Raw genomic sequence first — 10,478 nt, forward strand, 5'->3', positions numbered from 1 at the left:
GATGGAGTCATATATGTGATTCGTGTCTTTGCTATGGATAAAGTAACTGTACGGACACGCTCATTAGTATACGGGCTCAGCCTATACACATATTTTGTATCCCCTTTCGCAGGCCCTGCTCTTGCACAAGCTTTCTATGATGCAAACATCTGGCGGTGGGGATTTGGCTCTTTAGCCCTCATCATCCCCGGAGTCTCATCTGTCCTCCTTTCTTATTTCATGTGGTACGAAAAGAAGGTATTGTTTGGCATCAGATGAGAAGTCTTCGCCAAACAAGAAAACGCAATCATCTATTTGGACAACAGTCTGGTTCCATGTTCTAAACCTCGATGGTGAGATCCCTCCCGGCAATGAATGAGTTGTGGACAATCAGCTCATAGATGCAGTGATGGGCGTTCTACTTTCATGCTTCGGCATTGGCCTTATACTTCTCCCGCTCTCCTTATCCACCAAATCCATCAAAGCGTGGGAGTCATCGAGTACGATATCTATGATCGTAATCGGTGCCATCTGCCTCCTAGCTCTAGCCATATACGAGTGGCGCATCGCACCTCGAAGATTCATTGACTTCAATATTCTTCGAGACCGCACCGCGTGGGGTGCTTGTCTCTGTATGGGAGGCCAGTCTCTCAGTCTATAGTCAGTACCTCTACACCCTTTCTGCGAGGGCTTCTCGTGAGACTAACGCATATTACAGCATGTGGTGGTCTTACTACACTTCCTTTCTACAAGTTGTTCACTTTCAAAGTATTCAGCATGCCGGCTATATTCTCAACACCCATCAAATAGGGTCGGCGCTGTTTTCTGTGATCACGGGACTGTAGGTGCTTCATCGAATCACACACACTAATGCTAATTATGGCAGTGTTCTTAAATACACTCATCGCTTCAAGGTAGTCAACGCTATTGGGTTTGCCATTACTACTCTAGGAACTGGCTTGATGATCCATTATAGTTTCCCTAGCTCATCATTCGCCGGCGTAATCGGCACCCACGTTTTGGTGTCTGTGTCTTCAGGCATCCTCGCAGCCTCGGAAATTGCCGCAGTATTGAATGACACAAATGACGAGAGCATGTCAATGCGGGTAGCTCTGCTTTTCCTATTTTCTTGGATTGGCTCGGCTGTTGGCTCTACCATAGCAACCCCCATGTGGAGGAGTCATTTCCCGTCTTTGTTAGAAAAACACCCGCCACCAGAACTCAAGTCTCAGAAAGACGCAATTTTCGGTTCCCTTTCAATTCAACTCTCATACGAGCGCGGAACAGCCGGTAGAGATGCCATTATCAAAGCGATGACGGGAACCTGGTGGTATCTAACTGTAGCGGGCACGGCAACATTGGCAGTGGGTTGGATTGGGGTTTTGTTGTTGAAGGAGGGGAAACCTATCACGGCCCATGACAATGCCAACACTTGGCCAGGCGGTGAGGAACAGCAGAATGGGCAGGTTCACACAAGGACGGTTCGGCCCAAATCGACTACTTGAGGGGGCCTGTAGATGGCCCGTAACCCCCAAGGCGGAGTGGTGACAGCTGGGTGATCGCTCTTTGGAGGCTGCAGGTTTCATTCCTGCTGGGGGCGCCTCTTCACTAACCGTTGTATGTTACGCTGTGTTATGGAGCTGTGTTTGCTGCTTGCCCATAAAGGGCAGAGGCGCTGTTTAGGATAGTTGGGATGATATGTCGCCGGAGGAGGTTTTTTCTGCCGAAAACGGAAGGGGGTTTGTTATCCTCATGAGGTTTTTCCCCTTTTAGGTAGTTATCCCTTACCCTTCCTTTAATCTCATATATAAGGCATATAATAGGTGAGCATCAGTGGTGCCTTTCGGGCTCAGGGGTAACCTCGACGGCATCGACTTTGACTGGGAGTATCCTACCGTCGAGGACCTCCCGGATATCCCGTCCGCTAGCCTGAACCAGGGTAAGGACTACCTCGGGTTCCTTAAGATGGTCAAGCGCAGTCTTCCCAACAAGTCCGTCTTTATCGCCGCGCCATCATCGTACCGATATCTCCGGGGTTTCCCCATCAAGGACATCGCCAAAGTGGTCGACTACATCGTATACATGGCCTAGGATGTTCACGGCCAGTAGGAACACGAGAACAAGTGGTCAAGCCCCGGTTGCGGAAACGGCACTTGCCTCCGGTCGCACATCAATATCACCGAGACCAAGACCTAACCCTGACCATGATCACAAAGGGTTGCGTCCAGTCTAACAAGACCTTTGTGGGAATTGCAAGCTACGGTCGAAGCTTCAAGATCTCCAAGGCTGGCTCACAGGGCCTGTCTGCACGTTCACAGGCTCGTGGACCGACTTGGACGCCTTGCCCGGCCCCTGGGCGGGCACCGAGGGGCACATATCGTCTACCGAGATCCCCGAGATCCTTTGGAACAAGAAGTTGCTCGGAGCGAAAGAAGGAATGGCACCATGAGTCGTTCGATACGGACATTGTCGTGTACCAGGAGACTGAGTAAGTGGCGTGGATGAATGACAAGATAAAGAGCAGCCGCATCGACCTGTACAGGGGCCTGAGCTTTAGCGGTGTCTCTGTCGGCTTTGACAAGGTCTACGGCAACAGCAGTATCGGTAGTGGTGACGATGATTAGTGGAAAACCTCTCGGGCTAGTATATTTCTGCCTTAGCTAACTAATAAGTTCCTTCTTTTTATTAGCTTCGGGGATGTAGCGAGATAAACATAGCATATCAGCTGTTTGCTAATAGCTAAATCGCCTACATACTAACAATGAAGAACCTCTCATTGCCGGCCTTGGGAACCTCGCTTGCCTGAATGCGCCCTGTGCAAGGTCGCGGACGTACACAAAGTTCCAGAAGATTGCGTCAGTAACATCTTCCAGTCCACCAGAGATAAAGCGATTCGTGTCCCAGGTGGTGGCGTTCAGTGCCGAGAAGGATAGGGCACGTGTCGGAGGGCCAAATACCATCGGAGGTGAGGTCGAAACGTAGCTTTTCTTCCTTCATACATTTCCAAGCAGCCTTCCCTGCCAAGGCCTTGGGCGCGACGTAAGCGGTACCAGCATCAGCAGCTTTGGCGTAGCCATTGGTGACGTCGTCCCAACACTCTCGTTATATACGTGGCTGTGAATGGAGATGTAACGACAATTCATTTGGCATCCATACCATGAACGGCAAGAGACTCGAGGAGGGCATTGGTTCCCTTGATTGCCGGAACAAGGATCCTGGTCCCATTGTCGTTAATGTTGAGCGTGAATGGATTTGTGATGTGTAGAACCTGGACGCATAGAAGTTGTCAGTGACGTTAACTGGAATCGTAAGACCCACATCTTAGGCGCAAGTTGAGCACTGGACAGTTGGAATTTACGTGCTCCATCCATACTTTTGACAGCTTCATCAAAAGCACCCAAGGCAGTCATATTATGAACAATGACTACGGAGAGCTTATCCGAGTTCTCAGAAAGCTTCTTGAGGGCCGTGTTGCCCGAGGTTTGGGACCAGACAACTCCTCGCACACAGTAACCATTTCGCTGTTGGGTTGCCAAGATATGGGTGGCAATGAAGTCGCTGGTGCCAGTGACGAGGATGAGTTTTCCAGAGGAAGCTATTTTGTTTGATCGAGAGGGACCAATGAAGGAATGTGACATATGTGTGCTTTTAGGTCAAGTCTTCTCAATAGCCCTTTTAAAAAACGCCATCAGACACAATAGCAATTATGATGTCATTAATATATAACGACATTAAAACCCAGTGTTATAAAACACTGAGACATATTTAACAATGCAGTAATAACCAAGTCTTATGAAAGCCCTGCCTTGAAAAAGATACTATCCAGGTGGTTAGGAAGCTTGTACTGCGATGAATTATTATCAGTGGAAAGCGCAGCTGCCTTACTACGGTAAGCATTAGCGGCGGCGGTGATACTAGTTTGTTGCTTAGGAGTAGAATGACTATCCTCTGTCATGAGTCCATATAGAAGACCACCTATAAGTTTTGCAAGTTAGTAGAGTTAAGAGCGGGCGGGTATAGATGCCTCTCTAGGGCACGGCTATGTGTATGTGTGTCTTACAGGCGAGTGCGTTCTGGGCGTCGAATCCGAAGGCGATAAATACAAAAGCAGCTGCTTCTGGATCTTCGCCCAATGCCCTGGCAATGCAGCAAAATAGGGCAGACAAGGATGACGTTGTCGCACTGAGTGCCGCCATTATATCTTGCTTAGGAGAACCGGGCAAGATGCACCCAATGCCAAACTGTAGAAAGGATCCCATATCGGCAACATATCCTGGCCAAACCAAAATTGGTCTGAAAATGGGAATGACCCAAAACGCTTGGAGGATTACTCCAACTAGTTTCACCCAATACTAGAATGCAACTGATTAGCAAGAGGGGGAGCTAAATGGAACGACTTTCATGGGTAGGGAAGGGTAAGAAAACGAAAAGGCAACCGCAGCTTTATCTTCCAGCTTTTTGTCCAGTCGCCGGTTTCATACGCAATAGCTATCACAAAGTTGTAAATGCAGCATAGGAGAACGAATCCGGCTACCAGGCCACGGAAAACTTTCAGCAGTGTCTCGGAGAACGCAGGTGCCGCTTGGTTCAGATCCTCGAACCGTTGATAATCTAGGTTCCAGAATTGCAACTCGTTGTTGGCGCCCGGGATTTGTCTCGGACCTGGACCACGGTTCACTTGAGCATCTGCACGATTATAGATGTCAGCCTTTGATAATTCTCCCTAGTTAATGATGTTGTCCTCCACTTACTTCCAGCTGCTGCCGCGTTGGTAGTTATGCAGTAGATGTCAATGAGAGAGCTAACTCCAGTGACCACAGGACAGAGGGTGCTCAATACCAGGTCCAACTGAAGCGCGGGTTAGCAGAGGGCCGGTGTGTAATTACGCCATGGGGATCTCGCAATTTGGAATCCATCTAGCTTGGCTGTGATGGTAGGAGCCGGTGGCGAACCGTTTTGGGGGGTCGAGGCCAGATTCTCGATAGTTGATCCTGGTCTCCCACCGGAGACGGATGCCATGGTGGAAGCTTCGTTATGAACTGGGCCAGCAGAGGGAGCAGATTTGCCACGAGGAAGCGCAGAATCAGCTTTCGGTTTCAAGCCATTGAGAACATCAACATCTTGGGCCAGATTAATCACTGATGCCACGTTTGCTTTCGAAGCCGTTTTGCCGGCACCTTGACTGGCTCTGGATTTCGTCTTGAGTGTGTGTCGAGGAGAAGAGCCAGGCTGAAGCCAAGACTTGACTTGATCCTCTGAAGGGAACAACGTAGTCGGGTCACCAAACACCTCCGGATCAAAGGGCATCTTGCCATACACAGTGCCTGCGTAAATGTTCAGTGCCCAGGAGGGAATGGTGGTCATGGCGTTGAGGATCGTTAGAGGTGTGTCGGAGCCCATGAATACACTCCAGATCGTCGAGATAATGGGGATCTTGATCGGTGAGCTGATCACCTTCCACAATTCGGTCATGATCTCCGGGATTGCCCCCACGGCATTGGTCAGGACGATCTTGATAGCGTCAAGGAGAGTCCAGAATGCATCACCCAGTAATTGGCTGAGCGCTTCGAACACGTTGACTTGACCGTCGAACACGGCCGTGAACTTGTTCAAAACATCTGTCAGCAATGTAACGATATTGCTTGCTTCTTCATCAAAAATTTTCCCGATCGCTGTCGTGATAGCACCGACCAAGCCGGTCAAATCCGGCAGCTGGAACACGTCGCCGAGGATGTCGCTGGCCTGCTTCGTGAGCCACGTTAGAGGATTGAACTGGCCAATTACTTAATTAATATTTTTTTTAAGTAATAAGAGCTAATTTAAGCCTAAAATATATTATTAATATGCTTATAAATAAAAATTAGAAATCTTTTGTTCTTCTTAAGAGGAAAGATAGTACCTAATAGTAACAAATAGATACTAGACATATAGGGCAGTATAGGCGATGATTAAATTTGCCATTACAACGGGGAGGCTTAATAGGAACCAAAAACCTCAGGCACACTAGCTATTCAGATCGAATCCCACTAACATCGCAGAGTCTCAATTTAACAGACCGTGCTTCAGCTGCTGAGGATAGGATGCTGAACACTTGGAGAAATTGGCCTTCAAGCAGGCCTATCAGGGCATATACATCAGATTGGACCAGTTATTCAAAGTGAAATACCGTTATTTGTTTGCTTTTGACCAATCTGAGTAAACTATACATAGTAGAAGAAGAGGGATAACTGTCTAAGGATCGTAACCGCGACGCCTCAAAGCTGGCTCGCGCAGAGTGGACGTGAAAAGAAACCATTGCCCATATCATTCATCATCAGTTTTGGTCATGATCAATACCCGTGACGCTTGCAGTTGTCTCCGTGCCGACGGGTGCCCTTGGGACACCGGCACTCACCATGTTTGTTCGGCTTCAAGTCTCCCTTGCATTCACATACCCCCATCACCAACTTCTTGTCCCGGTCCTTACAAACGCACTTATGAGGATTGTGACGATCCGGCCTCTGATCCCCTGGGACACTTGCACTCGCCATGTTTGTTCGGCTTCAAGTCTCCCTTGCATTCGCATACCCCCATCACCAACTTCTTGTCCCGGTCCTTACAAACGCACTTATGAGGATCGTGACGATCCGGCCTCTGGTCCTTGGGGCAGCGGCATATCTTGTGTTCTGGATCGAAGTCTTTGCCCTGGTCCTTGCAGATGCACTTATGCTTATCCATAGAATCAGGGTTGGCGTCCTTGCCGCAACGGCGGGGTTGGTGCTTGTCATCTCTGGCCTCGACGTCTTGAAGGTCGGCTTCGGGGTTGGGAAGTGCAGCGACGGAGCTCAGGGCAAGAAGTGCGCCCAGGAGAAAGTGTTTGAGAAGCATGGTGACCGATGGATGGTTCAACAAGATAATGCTGTGGTAGGTAGAATATAGAATTTGGCGGGTCTCTCTGCTAACTGCCAATAAGAAGAGCGCGAGAGGGAGGATGCTCGTATCTCAGATACAGAGGCTTCAACATAGGGGAAACACGACCATGAGGCAGAGAGACAAATACCTCTAATATATACGCCTCAGATGGTCATTGACCGTTAATTATCCATCTGCCGTGAATTGAGCTTGAGTTCTGCATCTATATTTAGAATCATCCTGCACCTCCGAAGTCATCTCTCCGCGCAAGTGAGACACAGTTCATCTCATTCTTTCGTTAGTGCCGTTGAGCGCAATGCCGCCTTCACCGCAACCTAAAATAACCCGTGATCCATCAGTCTTCCCGTGCCCCACCATCTTATCGGATACGAGGTCCTCCGGCCAGACTGTTGGTCCGACAATGGGAACGGATGGCCAAGCGCCCGTCTCTGGAGGGTCTGGGTCAGTCCAAAACTCCTCCAATAGCTTAAATGGTAAAATCAGTATTTGTGCCCCTTTAACAGACAAGGGCTAAACAGAAGAGGAGGGGTCTGTAATGGTAAAAGGTGGGAACGCTTCTACCTCGCCACCAAATATCAGCCAAAGAGATGAGTGCCCTCACTGGAAAATTGCTTTGAAGGGTATTCGCCACGCCAGATGAGTGTTGTATGCCATTTAACATTACAGACCCTTGTGGGTTGTAGCACACGTGAGAAGAAGATCCTGATGTTCACTGGTCTGAAGCCATCGATATTGTGTTGGCATCCTCTAACAGAAGTCGACAACTGCACAATGCCATACTCTAAATGAGCTGGAAGTCTATCGGGCACACACAACCATCATTAATGTCTCGGGGGTGCTTCCCCGCTTCAGACCCCACCAACCATATGATTTCCCCACACACTATCAGCGTTAGTGAGCTTATTCCGGGTAGACAGCCCGTCCGGCTGTCAAGCGCGGCGACACCATTCCCCAGGGTCCGGGTTCCCGGAGCTGGAACTCAACACAGGGCAGAGAGTAGAGCTATGAGATGCCCGTTGCAGCTTGTCGATGCTTTTCTGTAATTCAATCGCAGCCTCATCTAAGGGCTTGAGTTTGACAACAAATGGGAGTTACCTGGTGTACTTCCAGTTCAAGTATGCTCAAAACAGGTGAGCACAAGACATCGTGAAGCAAAGGGCTTTGTTGAACCATCATGAGCCTTTTAAGAACTTAATTGGAAATTCGGCCTGCCGTTCAAACTTAGAACCATGCAGTCATAAGGGCCGTTGCAGAGGTTATCGGGGTTGCTCATACAGACCCCGTCCCGAGTCCCCGATCTCCCGACGAGTTCACCGACCGTCCGGATGTGTGGGGTTGAGCGAGTTCCGCTTCTTACTATATAGTGTCGTCATGACCCAGGTCGCCTTCTGAGAGGGATTGGTCAGTCAAGAGCCAGAGCCAGAGTTGGAGGGTCAGAGACAACGACTGAACGGTCGGGCCGTGTAAAGGTTTTTGCTATAAGGGAGCTAAGACTTGGCCTTGATGGCAGTGGAGACTGCATCTGATATTGAGAGGCCTTGGTTGGCCAGCTAAATCCGGATCCTCTTCGTGCTTTGGCTTCAGGTGTCTATCTACTGGAAATCAGGATATCTAACAGAATTAGAAGATGCAACATCCGAGCAAAAGCGGCAGGTCATGGCCCACATTTGAACCGAAAGTTTAACGTTGTGCTCTGCCGTAGTCTAGATTCCAGCATGTGTGTCGCCAGTCGAGAATGCAGAGAAGCAATGCTCGGCGGGTGAAAGGTCTCACGGGAACTCGTGGCGGCCGTGGTGCCGACTGTTGCCTCGTATCCATTTATGACAGGCATGCTGATGTCCATGAGAATCAGGTCAAATGCGTCGGGTCCGGTGCCTAGTCTCAATACCACCTGGGCACCGTCCGAGACGACTGTGGTGTGCTGGAATCCAAAGGCGTGCAGCATTCCCACCAGGACCTTCTGGTTGATGATGTTATCCTCGTCTTCCTGTGGGACCTGCGGCGGTGATACAGTGCCGGGCTCTGGCTGCGGGTTGACCATCTGGATCTGCTCAAGGCTATTGATCAGCTACATGCTCATGCATCTATCTCGCATCCCTGAGAAGGACAGAGAACCACCTCAGGCTTCGCTTTCAGGTACGAGATCATCCGGTGGAAAGTGGACAACAGAGGAGGAAAACATGGTGCGCACGATGAAACAGGCTGGCTGCTTTTGGGCTGAGATCCACCGCGCCCTTCCACATCGTTCTCATGGGACGATCCAAGTTCGTTACTCAACTAAATTAAAACGGGGTTGACTTGCTGGGAGGATGTCAGGGTAGCCCGAGAGTATATCGAGTTAATGGAAAATACATGCTTTCTTTTCTCTTGTCTTCCTTGGTCCTGACTCCGCAAGTTTCGCTCTTTCTACGTCCACTGGGTCGCCACGGGCTACAGCAATTACACACCGATTATTCAATGACCAGTCTCAGCGGATGCAGGTAATCGATTCATTTGGTCTGCAGGTGTTCATGTTCATAAATCCACGATCTTCTAGCTCAGTTAACCCATCAAGGGCCGGGCTTCAACTATAACAAAGAACACATTGGATCATAAATCTACATTACTCCTCTCCTAAAGCAGTGTGCGGCATTCCATCCGACGGGAAAAGAACTCGGCAAAAGCTTCAGCTACACCCAGGTTAGCTACACTCTGCAGAGTATCGGGATGCTCCTTTCCAAGGACTCTGCCTCTCGCTTCCACGGCTTGTGCCTGCAATTTGACTGCCTCCTTCCACCTTCCCTGACTCCAATATATGGACGCAAGGTTGTCCCTGCTGTCCAGCATATCGGGATGCTCCCGTCCAAGGATCTGAGAGCTCAAGTTTAGCTCCTTAACTTATAGTTCTTCCGCCTCCTCCAATCTACCTTGGTTGCAGTATACCCATGCTAGGCCAGCCATAATCGTCAGCGTCTTAGGATGCTTTTTTTCTCAGACGATCCCTCGCGATTTCCAGTGCCTTCGTTAGTAATTGAGAATCTTTTAATAAAGCGCATTACTAAAAATAGCAAGACTATATTTTAATTCTAGTTTAAGTAGCCCCTTTGTGTAAATCCTTCGTATGCTACTAATAGAATCCCAGATTTAATACGATTATGTGACGGTCAAGGTTCCCAACGTAGTAAACCGTAACCTGCTTGGGTTTATGTTGGCAGTTGCAACGGGGCGTGGCGTACTGAGTATAGGGTGGCGAATCACGTCTGATAATGTCAAGAAGTATTCTTGAGTAATCAAGTTGTATTGAAAGCTAGAGAACTAGATTGACAGGAAATGTGCGAATGAGGGACTCTATATACTACATCTCTTTGTACGGGAGCGACATTGAAAAGTCGCTCCTTCTTCGAGGGAGCGACATCAGAAAGTCGCTCCTGGGTGTTGGAGCGAAACGGGTGGTCGCTCCTTTTGTGATTGGTTGCTTTCCTGGGGGTCACGTGCAAGGGCAGTGGCGAGTTCTCGTGTGACGGGGGTTGTAACACGATGTCCCCTCTCCCATGGTCTTGTCCTCAAGGCCTGTTATTCGGTTTTGTTTCCCTTGTTGGTTGGTGCCT

General features: G+C 49.2%; 3 protein-coding genes across 3 annotated transcripts; 1 reads left to right on the forward strand and 2 right to left on the reverse strand.

Moving 5' to 3' along the window:
* Positions 1-388: 388 nt before the first annotated feature.
* MRS44_015068 (uncharacterized protein) lies at positions 389-2,603 on the forward strand (the record flags this gene model as incomplete). The annotated part of the gene is made up of 6 exons (XM_065619060.1): positions 389-639; positions 698-820; positions 866-1,422; positions 1,814-2,055; positions 2,208-2,467; positions 2,522-2,603. The coding sequence occupies 6 exons, from the start codon at positions 389-391 to the stop codon at positions 2,601-2,603; spliced, it is 1,515 nt and encodes a 504-aa protein (XP_065475132.1).
* Positions 2,604-2,727: 124 nt separating this feature from the next.
* On the reverse strand, positions 2,728-6,846 carry MRS44_015069 (uncharacterized protein; the record flags this gene model as incomplete). The annotated part of the gene is made up of 9 exons (XM_046271593.2): positions 2,728-2,792; positions 2,844-3,077; positions 3,136-3,194; positions 3,298-3,574; positions 3,865-3,954; positions 4,040-4,116; positions 4,461-4,665; positions 4,866-5,762; positions 6,579-6,846. The coding sequence occupies 9 exons, from the start codon at positions 6,844-6,846 to the stop codon at positions 2,728-2,730; spliced, it is 2,172 nt and encodes a 723-aa protein (XP_046126010.2).
* A 1,699-nt stretch (positions 6,847-8,545) lies between these two features.
* Positions 8,546-8,932, reverse strand: MRS44_015070 (uncharacterized protein; the record flags this gene model as incomplete). Its single annotated transcript, XM_046281642.2, has 1 exon — positions 8,546-8,932. One exon carries the CDS (start codon positions 8,930-8,932, stop codon positions 8,546-8,548), a length of 387 nt encoding a protein of 128 aa, XP_046126011.2.
* Between the last annotated feature and the right edge of the window lie 1,546 nt (positions 8,933-10,478).

The sequence above is a fragment of the Fusarium solani genome (assembly GCF_023522795.1).
Source record: "Fusarium solani strain SB1 chromosome Unknown bctg00000011, whole genome shotgun sequence".
NCBI lineage: Eukaryota > Fungi > Ascomycota > Sordariomycetes > Hypocreales > Nectriaceae > Fusarium > Fusarium solani.